Genomic DNA, 21,752 nt, shown 5'->3' with positions numbered 1-21,752 from the left:
CGCGGGCAGCCCACCCAGGCAACTCCCCTCGCGGCCCGCGCCGGCCCGGCGAGCGGCCGGCGCGGAGCCCCGGGAGGCCGGCGGCCGAGCCAGGGAGTCCCAGCCGCACCTCTCGGCGGCCCCGGGGGTGGCGAGCGCGGCTCTCCGCGGGCGGGCGGGGGTGGGCAGGAGCGGCGGGCGCGGGGCGCGGAGGGAGCGCCGCGCCGCTTTGTCTCTGCACTTCTGGAGCCAGGCGAGCGGCTCCTCCCGCGGCCGGCCGCTCGGGCTCGCGGCGGCGGCGGCGGCGACGGCGGCAGCGGCTCCTCCTTCACCCCTCTCCTTTCCTCCCCACTCTCCCGTAGGCAGCGGCGGCGGCGGCAGCGCTGGGGGAAAGCGGCTTCTGCCCGGAGCCACACCGAGGGGAGCTCGCGGTCGTGACTTGCCACCCTAAGCACTCTCCCAAGTCCGGCCCGCTCGGCGAGGACTTCCGTCTTCTGGCCGAATCTTGTCAAGCAAGCTGGGATCTATGAGTGGAAAGGTGACCAAACCCAAAGAGGAGAAAGATGCTTCTAAGGGTAAGCCCGCCCGCCGAGTCCGCCAGCTTCCCTTCCCTTGGTTTCCCTCGCCCACTCGCGTGCGCGCCGCCCTCCGGCGGCTCCCGGCCTCCCTCCCGGAGCCTAAGCTGCCCGTGACCTCTGCGCCCCGGCGAGAAAGGCGGGGGCCGGGCCGCTGGGGGCCCTGGGTTTGCACCACTTTCCCTCCTTCCTCGTGGAATTGTCGCCCCGCGAGTGCCTCCAGCCTCTTCGCTCCCCCTCTGGACGCACCGGGGTGGCGCTGCGGGCAGACGAAGCTGCTGCAGCCGCGAGCGCCGGGAACAGCGCTGCCTCTCACCGGCCGGCCCCCTCTCCGTGCGAGTGCCTGTGTGTGCGTGTGCGCGAGTGTGCATATGTGTGCTGCGCGGGTGCAACATGGTGACATACTCAGGAATCTGCCCCACTCTTAGAACCCAAGCTCGAATCCACCTTCAACCCCCCCTCTCCCCGCCCCCAATGCAAACAAAGAGCCTGGCCGACACGCACAACCCCTCCCCCCACGCTCCTTTCCCTCTCACGCCCTCCGCTCCCCAACTCTCTACGTCCCCTCCCCAGAAGGCAGGAGCTTGCAACCTTCCACACGCCGCGTGCAAAAGTGAGCGATCCCGGTGCCCCGGCGCCGCCCGCGCTGCGCGTCGGCAGCGCAGCCTCGTCGAGCCCCGGGAGAACAAAGGCTCTTGTCCCCTTGGTACCATTGCCCAGCAGAAGCGGGTCCCCGCGGGAGGGGAGAGTCCCCTCCCTCCACTCTGGGGGGTTTAGCCACCTGGCCCGCGGCGCCCGGCCGCCGGTCCCCCGAAGAGCGCTTCTTGGCCTCGGGCCTCCCACCGGCGGGCTGGGGAGGCGCAGCGGAGCAGGGCTCAGGCCCGGGAGAACTCGGGAGAAGGAAGGGGCGTCCCCCCGACCCCCACCAGTCCTAGCCGTGGCCTTGCTGAGGACCCGGCTTAGCTCCGGAATGTAAGCTGGAGACAGCATCCTTGGAGACCCGGGTGCAGAGAGGCACAGAAGAGGGGGTGTGGTAGAGCCGTGGGGAAACGGCAGGTGCCTTAGGTGCAAGTGTCCGGAATGGCCACAGAGCGGACGCCGGAGTGGGCTGGACCGGCCCGGAGGGCCCCAGGCATGCTGAGCTGCAGCGACCCACGCCGGGTCCACGCTGCTGCAGAAGTGGGGCTGCAGTGGGGGGAGCCCCAGCCTTCGTTCACGGGGCCCCGATTCCTCCTTGAGCCCTGGGGCTCCCTTCCCTCCCACTCCTTTCCCTCTTCCTTTTTCTCATCTCCTCCTTCTCGCCTCTCCCCATCTCTCAAGAGCTTTCTTTCCCGGGAGATTCTAGGGCAGCGTCAGCCCTCCCCCGCGGAAAGTTGTCAAAGTCTTCAGCTCAGGGCCTTTATCCTTGTTTCTAAATGGAGCCGGTTCTCTTCCAACTAGGCGAAGCGCCGACGAGAGGCTCCAGAAGTTTGTGGGGCGTTTAGATCTGCTGTACTAAGGGTCAGTGTTGCCATCGGCTCAAGGCTAGAGGTCACTCCCTTCGGACCCACTGATACCCGCAGGCTGTTTGAGGCGCACAGATTAATTGAAACGGTCACCCGGAAAGTAGAACTCCTGCTACACATTTCCAGAGCTTTCCTAATTGTTGTGCGTTTTAAACAGGCATTCGTATGATAAGAGAATGTGACTTCCGGGTCGTTAGAAGGTTTTGTTTTCCGTTGAGGGCCCAGACAGGTGAATACAATTGAAGATGGTGGCACCAAATTGACCTAGGCAAGTGATTCCCCTTCTGCATCTGGGAGTATTTCAAGTTTGTTTCTGGAACTTTGGTCCCTGATTTCCATCAGGTGGTTACCTAAGGCTTATTTCAGGCTACCTTTGGGAGGACCCTGAAACCAAATTCATTCACAGAAAATGAGATGCTGTTCTAGGAATATAATTTGTAATTGTCCAGAACGGAGTAACAAGTCTGGAAACATTAGGACAAGTTTCTGTCACTTGAGAATGAAAATTTTTACTAGGCGTATGTCATAACATTTTCTTACGTTGACTCACGACATTTGAAACCGAATACCTCTCTGTATGAATTGTGTAATTAGCATTTGGAATTATGGTTGTAATTAGAATGAATTAAAGTAATATTACAAGACAACTTTTAAGAAGGGAGTTTACGTTCCTGAGGAGATGGGAATCTTATGGCTGCTAAGAGCCCGAATCCCATTTCTGTCTTTCTGTTGCTTGTTGAATATAGAGTATTTTCAAAATAGTGAATGCCTAGTAGCCCTTGGTATTTTACCCTTTCAGGTAAATATGTTAAAAGTCTTGTGTGACTAAATTTTAAAGACTACTTTTTATGTTAGAGATGAAAGATACCAAGTCTATTTATATTTTTAGCTAATAAAGTTTATTGACCATATTCATGGAGAGGTTGGGTTATTTACAGATTTCCTATGTATAGAAGTCATTTTTGGATATTTTTAAGCTAAGTGACTCAGGAGCACACTCTGCAACAGATACAGGATTGAACGTTTATTGGGTACTTTGAATATACACACTTAATTTTGAATGATGGTGTGACAAATGATTGAATCAAGTCAAAATTTAGCAACAGTTTGAATGAATTTCATAATGTTTTCAGAGCCTACTGCTCGTTTAAATTCGGCCTCCCACCCCATCACCTGGGGTTGATGCTCACAGCCCATCATAACTGCATAGAAGATTATCACAGAGTACAGTGTTTCTAGACTTTCTAAAGCATAGGTAGCAGGTAATTAGTTATTTTGTGCTGCTTAATGAAATATGGCTTTCAGAGCATATAAATTGCTCTTTGTCTTTTTAAATGATGTTCTTCAACTCATTGAGGTTAAGACCAATGATGGACGATGATGTTTTCTCTAACCTTTTTCAGTAACATAGCCAGACAAGATGGACTGTCCTCTTTGGGAGGCGGGAGGGGAATCTTGATTGTGTTTGAAAGTATTAAAATGGCCTCTTGAGCAGCAAATCATCTTTTGTGTATTTAGGCTTTGCATAAACTTTTTTTTTTAGATTAAGTTCTTTAACATCTACTCTTTTTAAAAAAAATTTATTTATTTATTTTTGGCTGCATTGGGTCTTTGTTGCTACCTGTGGGCTTTCTCTAGTTGGTGGCGACGGGGGCTACTCTTCATTGCGGTGCGCGGGCTTCTTAACTGCGGTGGCTTCTCTTGTTGCGGAGCACGGGCTCTAGGTGCGTGGGCTTCAGTAGCTGTGGCACACGGGCTCAGCAGTTGTGGCTCGCGGGCTCTAGAGCGCAGGCTCAGTAGTTGTGGCGCACGGGCTTAGTTGCTCCACGGCATGTGGGATCTTCCCGGACCAGGGCTCGAACCCATGTCCCCTGCATTGGCAGGCGGATTCTTAACCACTGCGCCTCCAGGGAAGTCCCATGCATAAACTTTTAAATTGGCAGATGAATATATAGTTTAGGGCACTCAGCTCCTGAACAGGAGGACCTATTTCCATTTCAGGGAAGAATAACATTTGGTTGTTCAAGCAGATATTCACTTAGCTTTGATTCTCTTCTCTACCTTGTCACATAAGATCTTTTCAGCAGTTCTCTGTTGTAAAAGCACTCAGTTAAGGCTTTGTCTGGTTTACTGCAACCGTGTTCCTGTGGCATTCGGAGACTGTGTAGCCTGTTACAGATAAAATTAAATCGTTTGTAGATTGAGTGAAAGTCCTAGCCAATTCTTGATTTCAAAACTGTCATTTGGTTTGGGAATTCTCTGGCAGTCCGGCGGTTAGGACTCTGCGCTTCCACTGCAGGGTGCACGGGTTTGATCCCTGGTCCTGGTACTAAGATCCCACATGCCGCGTGACATGGCCAGAAAAACCCCACAACTGTTATTTGGTTTGTAGTTGGAGTTTGGGTTTGGGTTTGGGTGTGTTTTTTCAGCAACCCCTTCCCTTGTGCTTAGCCTGAGAGCCATCACATCTGGGCAGGTTTAAAGGCCATGTGGGCTGTGGGTTCTCTCTGAGACGGCCAGCACTAACGTCAGGCTGGGTTTCTGCTGGCTGCTGGGCAGTGGAGGACAGTTCCACGCATAGTCCGAGACGCCAGCCGCTTGCACAGCTGTTGCTGTAACAGATTACGTTGCACACGTGCATTTATGGGTGCAGCTCATTTTCAGTTCCCTTCCTGGCCTCTTGCAGTTCCCTTCCTGGCCTTTTCCAGTAGCCTCTCTAATCATACCTAAGAAGGACAGGGCATTGTGGTCAGGCAGCCAGCGTATCAAGTCTTGAACCTGGAAGGCCATTCCAAAAGCTCATCTTGGTCTTGGTAGATTATTGCAGTCGCCTCCGTCAAGTGTCTTTCTCAGACTGGGGCCAGGTGAAGCAGGTGTTTAGAGGTATTTCACCCACAGGAAGTCATGATGTTGGCGACCTCTTATTAAAAACTAGCAGTCAGGGACTTCCCTGGTGGTGCAGTGGTTAAGAATCTGCCTGCCAGTGAAGGGGACATGGGTTCGATCCCTGGTCCGGGAACATCCCACATGCCGCGGAACAACTAAGCCCGTGCGCCACAACTACTGAGCCTGCGCTCTGGAGCCCGCGAGCCACAACTACTGAGACCCCATGTGCTGCAACTACTGAAGCCCGCGCGCCTAGAGCCCGTGCTCCGCAACCAGAGAAGCCACCGCAGTGAGAAGCCTGCGCACCGCAACGAAGAGTAGCCCCCGCTCGCCGCAACTAGAGAAAGCCCGCGCGCAGCAACGAAGACCCAATGCAGCCAAAATAAATAAATAAATTGGGGGAAAAAACGAGAGAGAGAAAAAAACTTAGCAATCATAATCTCCCTATTACTCATATAGGGGCTTGTTTTTTCACCTGGTGCGTGTCACCATGGACCAGTATGGTATTATGGAGTGTCATAAGCCTCAGATTTGCTTCCGTGGCCGAGATGGTGATCACAGCCTCAGTGAGGGGGTGTGGCCAGGGAGATCTCTAATGAGAAGCGTTGGTCTTTTCTTGGGGATAGGTGCAGAAGATGAGTGCACAGTGTCCCAAAATCCTCGTCATCATTATTTCCAGTGGTGTGCAGCTTCTTTACTGACAGGCCGGAGCAGGAGTGGGATGCGGGTTAGGGGCACTGTATCTTCTTAGCTCTGCTTCCTCTAAGTCTCTTGCCAGTACAGTTCAAATTGTTAAAAGGCGTTAGGATGCATCCTCGGGCTGGAGGTGTGAGGGAGGTTGGAGTCCGAAAGGATGTTGCAGGATGAGCGAGGAGCAGAAAGTGAGCTGTGGGGTTGAGGTCCATGCCTCGTGCGCAGGGACATGTATGGTGGCTCTGAGCACAGAGCTGGAACTGGGAGAGAACTGGAGCCAGGGTCTGGGTGGTAAGCTGGAGGGCTGATTTGTGAGGCAGTCACTAGGGAGAGGAAACTTAACATTCCAGGTCTCTTTGCAGCTGTGCTGTTTTATGTTCAAATCAACTCCTCATTCTGGGAATTACAATCAACACAGAACAACCGGAATGTGTTGCAGTTCTTCAAATATATCCAATAAAAGGCCTTTCTAGTGTCTGCTTCATTATGGCTTGTATTTTTGGAGTTGAGAAATTTGAAAGGAATACAAGATAATTGCCAAGATTAAACAATTCAAAGAGGGAAAAAAAACCTCCCATGAATTAAAGTGTGGCAGGTGAAGGGGATCCTCCATGTCTATTACCGTGCTAAGCTTAACGTGGTCTTTGGAATGCGAAGATTGGGCACATAAATATAGCTTTAGCAATTAGCAGAGAAGACAAATGTCTGCAGAAATCATTGTGTGCAGCCACCCATTTACGTTTCCCTATCCAGAGGATCCAGAAGACATGTTAGCAGCAGGATTTCTCGTCCTGTGTAGCGTGGTTCATCCTCATCAGTCCTCACCAACTCTAGATGTAGCTTATCTATTTGTGATATACCAGTTCTACGAACTCACTTGAATGAGATTTCTGACATTTTAAGACGTGACATTTTATCACTTTGGTGAAAGCCATATCTTGATGAAACATTTCTTAGGGGTGTGAATTTCTGGGTAAATGGCACTAATTTCCTAAAGAAAGTGAAATAGTAATCATTATGCCCCCCACTCCAGCCTGCAGGTCTAATTTCTCCTTGAATTGGATGGCCACTTGTTTTTCTCTAAAGCCTTGTTTTCCAGGGTATTAATCCTGAAAATGGGAGTTTTATATTAGAAAAGAGATAAGTTCTTGATTCTTGGGGCACAACGGAAATGTGAAGGACTGTTTTATTAGGGATCTGGGTTTGTAATAAACATTAAGCCTAAATTACAATTACTGTACGTTGAGATTACTGTTAAGCAGTTCTCATGCCCTACTCATGCCTCTGCCCTTGTAAATTACATTTAGCATTGATTTTCAAATGGAAATGGTATTAGTGTCACTGGCTAAGACCCTCCCCACAGGCAGTGGGCAGAGGGTAGTAGGTGTCCTTGCTGAGTCTTTTAAACTGGCAGCACCCTTGGCTTATGTCGGAGTAAGGTTTAGGTTGACGTTCCAGGGGGTGCATTGGGGCTGGGCTGAGCTGAGGCGTTTGCTTGGCCTGCCTGCTCTCAGCCTTGTGCAGAGACTTCAGATTTGGTTTGGACAATCACTGTTGCCCAAAGGAATTCTCAGGTATACATGTCTGTCCTTTATGGAGCCTGTCAGTAGGGCCTGGGAAGAAAGAAAAAAATCTTCTGGTGAAAGGCAGGCCTGGTCAGAGGCCAAATTATATATAAAAGTTATTAAAAAAAATGGTACGAACCCAATTTCCTTTTGTGTAATTGAAGATTATATACAACATGAACAAATCCTAGGTGTACATCTCCACGAATTTTGACAAATGTTTACACCCACATGATAGAATATTTTCATCACCCCAGAAAGTTTTCTTGTGTCCCTTTCTAATCATTCCCCCTTCAAAGGCAACTACTATTTTGATTTCTGTCGTCATATTTTAGTTCTCCCTTTATTGAACTGAATGGAAATGGAATCTCGCAGGATGCACTCTTGGTCCCTGAGACCTAGCCACCTCTCTGGTCAGCATGCTTCCTTTCCCAGTTGACAGCCCTTCTTGTCTTGGCATCTGGTTTCTTGGAAGACCCCCACGCTAGGGCACTCAACAGGGTCTTGTACTTGGCAGCCCATAAGGAGCATTTGTTGAAGGATCTAGGCAAGGTAGGGAATTCCTTTAAGCCAGGGTACGTCTTTTTCATCCTTAATAATGATCATAGTTATTATTATCATTATTATAGTAGCTTCTAAATTACGGAGCACTCACTATTTACTAGGCATGCATGATTTTTATATATATCTCATTTAATCCTCATGACAGCCAAATGAAATAGTGAATAGTATTTATGGACTTCAGAGATGAGAAAATTGAAGTTCAGGGAGATTATGTAGTTTGTACGAGGTCACACAGCTAGTGGGTCCCAAATTACTGGCACAGCACCTGGCATTGAACTAAGGATTGCCAGAGGCAGCGCTTTAACTCCGGGGAATTAATGTCAGTGATTGAGTTTCTGACATCTAGATAGGATGGGGAAGTAATTTTGGTTGGAGTCTTAAAAATAATGTAACCCGAGCGGGACCCTACGGGTCCTGCTGGGGACAGACCCCTCCCCCATATCCTCTGCTGTAGTTCCTCTCTGAAGTACCCAGACAATAGTATCTCATGCATATTTCCTGAGTTTTTCAGATGCTAAAACCCACCAGCAATGGAAGAAGTTAACTACTTGATGATCAGGAGCCCCCAGCCCTTCTGGCGCCTAAGGACTGATTAAAGTTAATTGCCCTGTTACTTCACCATCAAGAGAATTGTGTACGAGCTGATCACACACCCTGTGATCAGCCCCCTCACCTGGCCTTTAAAAATGCTTTGCTGAAGCCCTTTGTGGAGTTTGGGGTTCTGCGCTCCAAACTCTGACGTAGGCACACGAACTTGCATTTGGTAACAGCAGTAGTTTTTTTGAGCACTGACCATATGCCAGGGATTGACATGAAATATCTCAAGCTATCCAAGATAGATATACATACTACTATTATTCCCATTTGACAGATGAGAAAACAGTCCCGGGTTGAGACCAGTAGCTGTGGCACACGGGCTTAGTTGCTCCACGGCATGTGGGATCTTCCCGGACCAGGGCTCGAACCCGTGTCCCCTGCATTGGCAGGCGGATTCTTAACCACTGCACCACCAGGGAAGCCCAGTTGATTCTTTTCTAATCCAGGTTTGCACAAGGACCAAATTACTTGCCGTTTGCCAACGTGGACATGACTAGGAAGAGTTTGCCTATACAGGCATGATTGCTCCATGGCTGTGATCTTTGTGCAGCCAAAGAGATGTCCGAACAGATTTCTTGAGTGACTTATCTATCTCGGGCACTGTGCTGCGCCCCCCCAGAGATGAGAGAAACCCAGTCCTACCTTAAGCCTTAGGGGTGCCCTTTCCTTCCTCTTTGGCCTTGGACATTCTCACTTGTACTTTCCAAAGTGCATCTCTCCTCATTTGGCCATGATTCTGACTTTCAAGATGTAAGCATCTGTCAGTTTGAAAATAATGGTATTTCTTCCCCAGAACTGAGTCTGGGAGCTTGTTTCACCTGTGTTCTATCGATTACACTTCCTCTTAATTCACAACTGGGTAAAACTCCCAATTGTTTATTTTTTCCATTACATGGCATATGCTTTCAGTCTGCCTCTCAGCAGAATCATCTGTCTCGTTTCCCTTCTCTTTCTCTCAACCCCACCCTCTCCTCCTTCCCTCCCTCCCTCCTTTTCTCTCCTGTTCTGCCCCCTTTCTTTTCTTGTCTACAGATGTCACTGGTTTTCATTAAGTGAATGGGGTTCCTTAGGGTATGCTGGGCTCATTGGAGGATTCTCATGTCTGGATTTTCTCCCTTGATAGCTATAACTTCAGTAAAAGAAATCCCCCCCCTTAACATGTAGCTCCATGGAAGAAGCATTCCACTACTTATTATATAACTCATTTTAAATGGAAAAATAAAGTGCGAGCTTTATTTCTTATACTGTTTATGCTGCCTTCAGTTCGATAATATTTCCAAAAATATATCTTGTGAACAGAGACATACGCCTTGAACGAGCATTATTAATTATAGTTCTCAAAGTTAAGACTCATGCAGTGTTTCTCTGGTGCTGCAGAACCTAGGTTTAACAGCCGTAATGAACAGTGACGGGTCTATCGCGTGGTTATAGGTAAGTTTAATAACAAATGTGAAACCCAGTTCGCAAAAAAAATCCCTCCAAATTATGTAGGTAGCATGTCTCCTGCTCTTGCACTGGGGGTCAGTAAACAGATCGAGTTCTTCAAATATTTATCTTGCTCTTAAAAGTAGAAGTAAACAAGCTAAAGAAGGCAGGCTGAGCGCAGTTCTTGAATATATGCCTACAGCTATTTTAAGAATCTTCTTTCAACCACGACTTTGAAAATATTGTGAATTGACCTGCTTCTCTTGCCTTTGATTCTCCGTGTGTGTGCTCGCCTCTTCCCTTGGGGGGCTTATTGAAAAGACTTCCAAGAGCTCTTGGATTTGCGTGGTTTTCGGAGCCCTGGGAACAATGTGAGCGGTTCTCCTGGAAACGGGGCCGGCGCTCCTCGTGGCTCTCAGCTCCCGGGAGCGTTTGTTTTCCGACTAACTGGGACCCGACAAGCTCGGACCCGGGCGGGAACGCCGAACGGCCCGGTTAACCGGCGTCCCTCAGTCGCCGCGGATCCGGCCGGCGGGTTGTTTACAAACCTGTGTGCCCATGAGCCTCGTGATGCGGCGGCTGCCGAAAAAAGAAACACAGAAAAGTTGTGTCACGGAAGGTGAAACTTGGCGAAGAAGTGCTCGGCGCCGGGCATGACAAAGCTGCTCGCGGCGGCGGCGGCGTGCAGCCGAGGGCTTTGCCCACCGGCCCTGGGTGCCGGCGGCCCGGCTCGCTCGCGTGGGGACGCCGCCGAGGGGGCGGGGCGCCGGGGGCAGCCCACGGCCTGGAGGTCTAGACCGCGGGCGCTTTGCAGCCAGTGGGAGGCAGCGTTAAGATGGTGGCGGCGGGCGGGGCCGGAGGAAGAGTGTCCTGACCCCCACCCCCCTCTAGCGATCAGGGCGTCCTTGCCCTGCCTTCGCCTGACCCTCTCGCTGGGCCCCTCAAAGGCGGATACCCTTCAAAGCCTGGAAGTCAGGTCTTGGCCAAACAGAAGTGCTTTGCTTTCTCTGTCTTCTGGTCAATGTTAATTCGGTTTCAGCTGTGTAAAAAACCTAGGATGCATCTTGACCAGAACGCCCCTGACCGTTTTGTGTTGGTCTGCTTTTAATATTGCTTATGTTTCGTGGTGTCGATTTTTTTTAGATTACAAAATAATGCATGCAATTTGGAAAATCATAAAAGCATGAAGAAGAAAATATCCCCCAAGGGTTGTACTCCCAGGTTCTTTTTGAGATTATCCTTCCAGTCTTTTTTCTCTGAATTTTATAATACACACGTACACATCTTTAAGTACATGTGTGGGATTACACAGTAGATACTATCACCTGCTTTTTTTCCCTCAACACCCTGTTAGAATGTTTTTCTATGTCATTAAATAATCTTCCACACTATCATTTTTAGTGCGTGCACTGGGTGTGGATTTGGGGGTGACAAAGGAGAGATGGTCATTTGGAGCCTGTGGTTGTGAAAAGTTTTTCTCTGCTGCCTTGATCTTTCTCACTGGGCACCACAAACATTATTCGTATTTTATAAACGTATATATACGAATCTGTGCATATATAAAGATACATATATGCATGTATAAATGTATACATATAAAATTAAATGCATGTAGACAAATATGCATATGTCTAAATAAATACACACACAAATATGCTTAGAATAAACCCTGAAAGAATATATATCAAAAGGAGTCTCTGGGTGGTTGGCTTATAGAAGATGTATAGAGGATGTATACGTATATGTATGTTTATTCGTATCTTCTATTTTCTCTACAGTGGATGTATATAATGATCATAATGATATAATGAAAATTAACATAAACAATATATTGCTTATGGATTGTCTTCAAACTGACTCTTCTGCTCCAGCTCTTACCATTTCTTGATCTGGAATGCTCTACTACCTATTATTTCTACGTTTTGTGATCCTTCATGTCCAAGCTTAACCCACATCCTCCAGGAAGCCTCTCTCCCACCCTCCCTACAGGATCTGTTTACCCCTTGCACTGGGCTTCTCGGTTACCCATCTGGCAAGGTCCGTGGACTACTTTGGATAAATCTGATGATGCAGTTTTCATCTGCTCATGTTTTATCTCCCCAACTAGATTTTAAACCTCCTCAAGGGCCCTTTTCACAAAAGAGGTACAGTACTCAGTAAATGTGTTACTTAACCATCACGCTCAGCATCCTTCCTAGGTTTCTTTAAATGCTCTTGTACCTTTTGAAACTCCAGGCCATATCAGAAGCCCTTAGAATGACAGCAGCAATCCATCTGGATTTAATATTGCTAATTTGATTTGGGGTATAATTTTCACTGTACAGTGGACCATCTTCCAGGTGAAAGTGGCTGCATGGTTAAAAGCATGGATTTTAGAAACTTGGGTTCACATATAAGTTCCTCTGCTTAGTCGCTGTATGATCTTGGGCAAATAATCTTCCTAAGCCTCTTCGCAATGGAGATAGTTATATTTCTCTTACATGCCTATTTTAAAGATAGAATGAAATAATGTGTGAAAAACAAACATAGAATTTGGTCAATGGTCATATTGATAATATTGTTAAAATAGTAGTGATTTTCGTATTGATTATTCAAGTTAGAGGATTCTTGTTAAAGGGCTTGTTGGCCATAGAAATAAATCTACAGATTGACACATCTGACAGTCATACTCCAATTTAATGGATTTTAGTTATACAGTCACTGGGGATGGGTTCCAGGACCCCCCACCCCCAGATACCAAAATAAAATCCGTGGATGATCAAGTCCCTTATATAAAATGGTGTAGTATCTGCATATAACCTATGCACATCCTCCTGTAGACTTTAGATCATCTCTAGATTACTTCTAATACCAAATGTAAATAGTTGTAAATACAATGTAAATGCTATGTAAATAGTTGATGGCCTGGGGCAAATTCAAGTTTGGTTTTTGAAACTTTCTGGAATTAAAAAAAAACGTTTTTTAGATCCATAGTTGGTTGAATCCACAGACGTGGAATTTGTGGATACAGAGTGCCAACTCTACTAATTCATGTATTAAGTAATTCATCCATTACTTTATCAATAAATATTTGTTGAACCTCCTATGTGACAGCAGTGAGCAGAACACATAATCATCCCGGCTTTCACGGAGCCGATAGTTTAGAGGTTTACTTAGAGGAACCGGACTTTCAGCGCACAAAGCACTCTGTCCCATGTTGGTGATATGTCAAGCAGTGAGTGACCTGGTGCCCATAATAGCCATCCGGGCCCCCGGGCCCTGGCCAGCCCAAACTACCAGGGACGGAACCTGGGTGAAGTTGGACATGGGTTATTCATCTTTGGTCCAGGGACCACTAGAGCTGAGGTTCCTAAACCTGCTTGGGCATCAGCACCACCTTCCACCACATACATCTCCACCATGAGAATTTGACTCAGTAGATCTGAGTATGGGGCTTATGAACCCGTATGGTTTATAAATCTCCTTAAGTGATTCGAACGCACAGCCAATTTTGGGGCTTACTGCTCCTGAGCAGTGTTTCTCTAGCTTGCAGGAAGTTAACAGTCACCTGTAGGGTTTGTTAAAAAACAAAAACAAAAAAACTACCCCTCCCCCTGACCTGCTGACAAAGAACTTTAGGAAGAGAGTTTGGTACTGTGAATTGTAAATCAGCATCTGGGTGATTCTTATCATTGAGCAAGTTGGGGAAACACTGTCCCAGAGACATCAAAGGACCCCTGGCTATTATGTGTAAATGTGCATTTTTCCGGTGGTGGCATCCATAGCTTTCAGCAGATTCTCAGAGGGTTCAGCATCTCCAGAAATAGCCCTGAGCTCTGTGCCCAGCATTGTCGCCCATGAACTGTGTGCACTGGGTCCTCAGTTTTCTCAGCCCTACTCATCCTCCCCAGGCAGATGTTCTGTTTGGAAGCCTCCTTTCTCCATTCTTGCTCCTTTCTCTCTTGTCAGGCTGGCCTCCGTTCTTTCTGTTGCTTCCAGGAAGAGAATTTCAAAGCCTTGGGCCCTTCCAGAGAGGGCGGGGCTGGGAGGGAGCTCTGGGGATGCCATCCAGAGCTGGCCATCCCAGCATAGCTGTGAGAATGGTGGAGGTCAGTGAGCAGTTATTTTGACCCTTCTGGGGGCTGGACCTCAATGGATCTTCATGTGGGGGGATAAGGGTCTGGAAAGTGCGACTTCTAAGATAATCCTTTGCCAGTCCAGAGCGGGTGGGCAAGGGCATTCCCCCTTCTTGGTACCACTTTCCTGCCTGTACGTGGCAGGAGGTGGGGCGGGGTGGGATTGCAAGGGTTGGGCCAGGCTCAGACACTTCCCTACTTGGTCTCCCCCAGGCAGCCAGCAGTGTCGCTGTCACTGGTTCATGAGCAGTCAGGTGCATTGACCTATTACTGCTAGTTACTTTGAGTTATAAATGGTTTTTATTTCCCCTGTGGAATTGGGGATTCAGGCTGTATAGAACGACCCGATTTGTATCACAAGAGCCTTTGGGACTTTGACAGATTTCACCACTTAAAAAACACAGCTTTTTGTCTCTACCCCACTGGACATAAAAGCAATCTTTGAATTTATGGAACAAAGAGCATGTCTTTAAACGGCAGTGCACACAGAAAGGGAGGAAAGGGAAGTAAGACAGTTCGTCCTCTTTTCTGAGGCCATTGTCTCCAGGCAAGTGACAAAACTGAATACGCTGAAAAATCTTGTATTGATTTTTTTAGTGCACAGGCATCTCCCTAGGATCTGAAAACCTGGTAGAAGATAATAAACTTGTTCTCCTGCCTTTGAGCCAGGAGTTGAGTTGCTTGGTTTACTGAGGGTGAGATTTTGACCAGGGTGCCTCTCGCTTGACCATATTGATAGAGAAGAGGCTCGCTTTCTGAAAGCCTGATATATACAGATTGGATTTAAATGGTGGATGGGGAGGTCATTGCGATATTGAAGGACTTACTGTTTTATGAAGAGGTTTTCTTTTCATAGCATCATCTCTGGTGTATCTGAATGTTTCTTTACGGATCAAGGATTACTTCATTAAAAATAAAGAAATAAAGGCCAAGGCTAGAGGTCTCTTGTTGAAGCATTTGGGCTTCCTGCAGTTCTCATTATAAGCTATTGCTCGCAGTGGCTGTTTTCACTTCCCAGGTTCTTTTTAAAAATCTTCATTTTTACTTTTCATTGTGGGAAAATATACAGTGATTTTTTTTTAAAGTGTACAGTTCTGTGGCGTTATGTGCACTCACGTTGTTCTGCGACCATCACCGCCATACTTCCAAGATTCGTTTTTTTAGAATTGTATATATTTTTTTATAAGGCAGATTCTTATTAGTTATCCATTTTATACATATTAGTGTATACATGTCAATCCCAATCTCCCAATTCATCACACAACCCCCCTGCCCCCGCCACTTTCCCGCCTTGGGCCCCATACGTTCGTTCTCTGCATCTGTGTCTCAATTTCTGCCCTGCAAACTGGTTCATCTGTACCATTTTTCTAGGTTCCGCATATATGCGTTAATATACCATATTTGTTTTTCTCTTTCAGACTTACTTCACTTTGTATAACAGTCTCTAAATCCATCCACGTCTCTACAAATGACCCAATTTCGTTCCTTTTTATGGCTGAGTAATATTCCATTGTATATATGTACCACTTCTTCTTTATCCATTGGTCTGCCGATGGGCATTTAGGTTGCTTCCATGATCCGGCTATTGTAAACAGTGCTGCAATGAGCATTGGGATGCATGTGTCCTTTTGAATTATGGTTTTCTCTGGGTATATGCCCAGTAGTGGCATTGCTGGGTCATATGTTAATTCTCTTTTTATTTTTTTAAGGAACCTCCATACTGTTCTCCATAGTGCCTGTATCAATGTACATTGCCACCAACAGTGCAAGAGGGTTCCCTTTTCTCCATACCCTCTCCAGCATTTGTTGTTTGTAGATTTTCTGACGATGCCCATTCTAACTGGTGTGAGGTGATATCTCCCTGTAGTTCTGATTTGCATTTCTCTAATAATTCGTGATGTTGAGCAGCTTTCCATGTGCTTCTTGGCCATCTGTATGTCTTTTTTGGAGAAATGTCTATTTAGGTCTTCTGCCCATTTTTGGATTGGGTTGTTTGTTTTTTTAATATTGAGCTGCATGAGCTATTTATATATTTTGGAGATTAATCCTTTGTCCGTTGATTCATTTACAAATATTTTCTCCCATTCTGAGGGCTGTCCTTTCGTCTTGTTTATGGTTTGCGTTGCTGTGCAAAAGCTTTGAAGTTTCATTAGGTCCCATTTGTTTATTTTTGTTTTTATCTCCATGACTCTAGGAGATGGATCAAAAAAGATCTTGCTGTGATTTATGTCAAAGAGTGTTCTGCCTATGTTGTCCTCTAAGAGTTTTATAGTGTCCGGTCTTACATTTAGCTCTCTAATCCATTTTGAGTTTATTTTTGTGTATGGTGTCAGGGAGTGTTCTAATTTCATTCTTTTACATGTAGCTGTCCAGTTTTCTCAGCACCACTTATTGAAGAGACGGGCTTTTCTCCATAGTATATCCTTGCCTCCTTTGTCATAGATTAGGTGTGTGGGTTTATCTCTGGGCTTTCTATCCTGTTCCAGTGATCTATATTTCTGTTTTTGTGCCAGTACCATTGTCTTGATGACTGTAGCTTTGTAGTATAGTCTGAAGTCCAGGAGCCTGATTCCTCGAGCTCCGTTTTTTTCCCTCAAGACTGCTTTGGCTCTTCGGGGTCTTTTGTGTCTCCATACAAATTTTAAGAGCTTTTGTTCTAGTTCCGTAAAAAATGCCATTGGTAATTTGATAGGGATTGCACTGAATCTGTAGATTGCTTTGGGTAGTATAGTCATTTTCACAATATTGATTCTTCCAATCCAAGAACATGGCATATCTCTCCATCTGTTTGTATCATCTTTAATTTCTTTCATCAGTGTCTTATAGTTTTCTGCATACAGGTCTTTTGTCTCCCTAGGTAGATTTATTCCTAGGCATTTTATTCTTTTTGTTGCAATGGTAAATGGGAGTGTTTCCTTAATTTCTCTTTCAGATTTTTCATCATTAGTGTATAGGAATGTAAGAGATTTCTGTGCGTTAATTTTGTATCCTGCAACTTTACCAAATTCATTGATTAGCTCTAGTAGTTTTCTGGTGGCATCTTTAGGGTTCTCTATGTATAGTATCATGGCATCTGCAAACAGTGACAGTTTTACTTCTTTTCCAATTTGTATTCCTTCTATTTCTTTTTCTTCTCTGATTGCCGTGGCTAGGACTTCCAAAACTGTGTTGAATAATAGTGGCAAGAGTGGGCATCCTTTTTTTGTTCCTGATCTTAAAGGAAATGCTTTCAGTTTTTCACCACTGAGAATGATGTTTGCTGTGGGTTTGTCATATATGGCCTTTATTATGTTGAGGTAGGTTTCCTCTATGCCCACTTTCTGGAGAGTTTTTATCATAAATGGGTGTTGAATTTTGTCAAAAGCTTTTTCTGCATCTATTGAGATGAACATATGGTTTTTCTCCTGAAGTTTGTTAATATGGTGTATCACATTGATTGATTTGTGTATATTGAAGAATCCTTGCATCCCTGGGATAAATCCCACTTGATCATGGTGTATGATCCTTTTAATGTGCTGTTGGATTCTGTTTGCTAGTATTTTGTTGAGGAGTTTTGCATCTATATTCATCAGTGGTATTGGTCTGTAATTTCCTTTTTTTGTAGTATCTTTGTCTGGTTTTGGTATCAGTGTGATGGTGGCCTCATAGAATGCGTTTGGGGGTGTTCCTTCCTCTGCAGTTTTTTGGAAGAGTTTGAGAAGGATGGGTGTTAGCTCTTCTCTAAGTGTTTGATAGAAGTCACCTGTGAAGCCATCTGGTCCTTGACTTTTGTTTGTTGGAAGATTTTTAATCACAGTTTCAATTTCATTACTTGTGATTGGTCTGTTAATATTTTCTCTTTCTTCCTGGTTCAGTCTTGAAAGGTTATACCTTTCTAAGAATTTGTCCATTTCTTCCAGGTTGTCCATTTTATTGGCACAGAGTTGCTTGTAGTAGTCTCCTAGGATGCTTTGTATTTCTGTTGTGTCTGTTGTAACGTCTCCTTTGGCATTTCTAATTTTATTGATTTGAGTCCTCTCCTTCTTTTTCTTGATGAGTCTGGCTAATAGTTTATCAATTTTGTTCGTCTTGTCAAAGAACCAGCTTTTAGTTTTAGTGATCTTTGCTATTGTTTTCTTTGTTTCTATTTCATTTATTTCTGCTCTGATCTTCATGATTTCTTTCCTTCTACTAACTTTGGGTTTTGTTTGTTCTTCTTCCTCTAGTTCCTTTAGGTGTAAGGTTAGATTGTTTATTTGAGATTTTTCTTGTTTCTTGAGGTAGGCTTGTATTGCTATAAACTTCCCTCTTAGAACTGCTTTTGCTGCATCCCATAGGTTCTGGGTTGTCATGTTTTCATTGTCATTTGTCTCTAGGTATTTTTTGATTTCCTCTTTGATTTCTTCAGTGATCTCTTGGTTATTTAGTAATGTATTGTTTAGCCTCCATGTGTTTGTGTTTTTTACATTTTTTTCCCCTGTAATTGATTTCTAATCTCATAGTGTTGTGGTCAGAAAAGGTGTTGATATGATTTCAGTTTTCTTAAATTTACTGAGGCTTGATTTGTGACCCAAGATCTTATCTATTCTGGAGAATGTTCCATGTGCACTTGAGAAGAAAGTGTAATCTGCTGTTTTTGGGTGGAATGTCATAAATATCAATTAAATCTATCTGATCTGTTGTGTCATTTAAAGCTTGTGTTTCCTTATTCATTTTCTCTTTGGATGATCTGTCCACTGTTGTAAGTGAGGTGTTAAACTCCCCCACTATTATTGTGTTACTGTCGATTTCCTCTTTTATAGCTGTTAGCAGTTGCCTTATGTATTGAGGTGCTCCTATGTTGGGTGCATATATATTTACAATTGTTATATCTTCTTCTTAGATTGATCCCTTGATCATTATGTAGTGTCCTTCCTTGTCTCTTGTAACATTCTTTATTTTAAAGTCTATTTTATCTGATATGAGTATTGCTACTCCAGCTTTCTTTTGGTTTCCATTTGCATGGAATATCTTTTTCCATCCCCTCACTTTCAGTCTGTATGTGTCCCTAGGTCTGAAGTGGGTCTCTTGTAGACAGCATATATATGGGTTTTGTTTTTGTATCCATTGAGCCAGCCGGTGTCTTTTGGTTAGAGCATTTAATCTATTCACGTTTAAGGTAATTATCGATATGTATGTTCCTATGCCCATTTTCTTAATTGTTTTGGGTTTGTTTTTGTAGGTCCTTTTCTTCTCTTGTGTTTCCCACTTAGAGAAGTTTCTTTAGCATTTGTTGTAGAGCTGGTTTGGTGGTGTTGAATTCTCTCAGCTTTTGCTTGTCTGTAAAGCTTTTGATTTCTCCATCGAATCTGAATGAGATCCTTGCCGGGTAGAGTAGTCTTGGTTGTAGGTTCTTCCCTTTCATCACTTTAAATATATCATGCCACTCCCTTCTGGCTTGCAGAGTTTTTGCTGAGAAATCAACTGTTAACGTTATGGGAGTTCCCTTGTAGGTTATTTGTTGTTTTTCCCTTGTTGCTTTCAATAATTTTTCTTTGTGTGTAATTTTTGTCAGTTTGATTACTACGTGTCTCATCGTGTTTCTCCTTGGGTTTATCCTGCCTCAGACTCTCTGCACTTCCTGGAGTTGGGTGGCTATTTCCTTTCCCATGTTAGGGAAGTTTTCGACTATAATCTTTTCAAATATTTTCTCTGGTCCTCTGTCTGTCTCTTCTCCTGGGACGCTTGTAATGTGAATGTTGTGTTTAATGTTGTCCTAGAAGTCCTTTCGGCTGTCTTCATTTCTTTTCATTGTTTTTTCTTTATTCTGTTCTGTGGCAGTGAATTCCACCATTCTGTCTTCCAGGTCACTTATCCATTCTTCTGCCTCAGTTATTCTGCTATTGATACCTTCTAGTTTGTTTTTCATTTCAGTTATTGTATTGTTCATTTCTGTTTGTTTGTTCTTTAATTCTTCTAGGAGTTTGTTCTTTAATTATTCTAGGTCTTCGTTAAACATTTCTTGCTACTTCTCGATCTTTGCCTCCATTCTTTTTCCGAGGTCCTGGATCATCTTCACTATCATTATTCTGAATTCTTTTTCTGGAAGGTTTCCTATCTCCACTTCATTTAGTTGTGTTTCTGGGGTTTTATCTTGTCCCTTCATCTGGTACATAGCCCTCTGCCTTTTCATCTTTTCTGTCTTTCTGTGAATGTTGTTTTTGGTCCACAGGCTGCAGGATTGTAGTTCTTCTTGCTTCTGCTGTCTGCCCTCTCATACTTCCAAGGTTCTTAGTGAGAGATTATAATGGCTGGAAGGGACCATAATAACCATTTTGCCCAACCTTCCCATTAGAGAGAAGAGGGAAATCAGGCCCACAGCGATGTAGTGATCTGCCCAAGGCCAGAAAGCAACTTATTAACAGGAGCCTAGCCCAGTGCATTTCTGTGTGACCACATTGATAGTAAAGGTGTCGTCTTTGACTCTACTGGTAGCAGAATCAAGGATTGGCCTAAATATTTAGGATGTTTCCCTTATTTTTTTTTAAATCAAGTAAGCCATCAGTCTTTATGATTTAGAGCCAGAGCCCTTCACACATCATCTAGTTCCAATTCCAAATTTAAAATATTGGTTCCATTTGCTATTTCTAAATCCGAATTCAACTACAGAAAGATGCTAACGTTCTGATTTCCAAAATTCAGTCCAATTCTCCCCCAGTCTTCCTTCCAGTGACTCCTTGACATTCCATGTTGAAACCAGGTTCTTTGTGGGTGGCTGTTATTAATAAGCTTTCCCTGAGATGTTTACAGTAACTGCTGTGACCTAAATAAAATTTGCCTGTATTGTTTTTTCCCCACAAAGGCAAGAACAGTTTTTAAAAGTGTGTTTGTCTCTCATACCAGTGTACTTACCTGTGACTAAAAGAGCTGAACATTGGGGTTTTTTTGGTCCTGTTTATTACATTAGGTAAGGAAACTTTCATTAGATGGAGTAGGGTATTTCTACACAAGTTAAACTGTTTGGGGCCTTTGTGTACCATAACCACTTGTTCTTGGAGTAGAGGTTCAAGACAATGTACCATGTAGCTTTACAGCATGATCCTTCATAAAAATTTTATTTCTAATTGTGATACAGTAAACGTGATAGAAAATTTATCATCTTCAACCATTTTTAAGTGCACAGTTCAGTAGTGTTAAGTATCTTCACATTGTTGTGCAACCAATCTCCAGAACTTTTTTATCCTGTGTAACTGAAACTCTACCCATTAAGCAACATCTTCCCATCCCTCTTGCCCCCAGCCCCTGGAAACCACCACTCTCCTTTCTGTTTCTATGAGTTTGACTGTTTTAGAGAACTTATGTATAAGTGGAATCTTATAGTATTTATCTCTTTGTGACTGGTTTATTTCACTTAAGATAATGTCCTCATGGTCCACCCATGTTGTGGCATGTGTCAGAATGTCCTCCTAAAAGGCTGAATGATATTCCCGTGTATATTGTATTAGTCAGGGTTCTCCAGAGAAACAGAATCAATAAGATATCTCTATATAGATAGAGATGGAGATAGAGGACATTTATTATAGAAATTGCCTCATGTGGTTATAGAAGCCGAGAAGTCCCACAGTCTGCCATCTGCAGGATGGAGAACCAGGAAAGCCGATGGTGTTATTCAGTCTGAGTACAAAGGTTTGAGAACCAGGGGAGCTGATGATGTAACTTTTACTCCAAGATCGAAGGCCTGGGGGTGGGGTGGGGGGTCGGGTGGTGTAAGTCCTGGACTTTGAGGGCCTGAGAACCAGGACCTCCGATGTCCACGGGCAGGAGGGGATGGACATCCCAGCTCAAGGAGAAAGAGAATTTGCCCTTCCCCCAGCCTTTTGTTCTGTTGGG

The 21,752-nt window shown here is 44.8% G+C and overlaps 1 protein-coding gene across 2 annotated transcripts in view; it reads left to right on the top strand.

Moving 5' to 3' along the window:
- Positions 1-414: 414 nt before the first annotated feature.
- Positions 415-21,752, top strand: part of FGF13 (fibroblast growth factor 13) — a 501,144-nt gene continuing 479,806 nt past the window's right edge. The window contains exon 1 of one of the 2 annotated variants that reach the window (XM_012536340.3): positions 415-554. In XM_012536340.3, the coding sequence (XP_012391794.1) occupies positions 506-554 (49 nt within the window). In that variant the 5' untranslated portion in view covers positions 415-505. The remainder of the gene's footprint in view (positions 555-21,752) is intronic. The other variant, XM_049704422.1, reaches the window with a different exon arrangement.

This window comes from Orcinus orca, chromosome X, assembly GCF_937001465.1.
Source record: "Orcinus orca chromosome X, mOrcOrc1.1, whole genome shotgun sequence".
Lineage (NCBI taxonomy): Eukaryota > Metazoa > Chordata > Mammalia > Artiodactyla > Delphinidae > Orcinus > Orcinus orca.
Note: the sequence above shows the minus strand (reverse complement) of the source record. Positions and strands in the feature narration are given on the sequence as shown.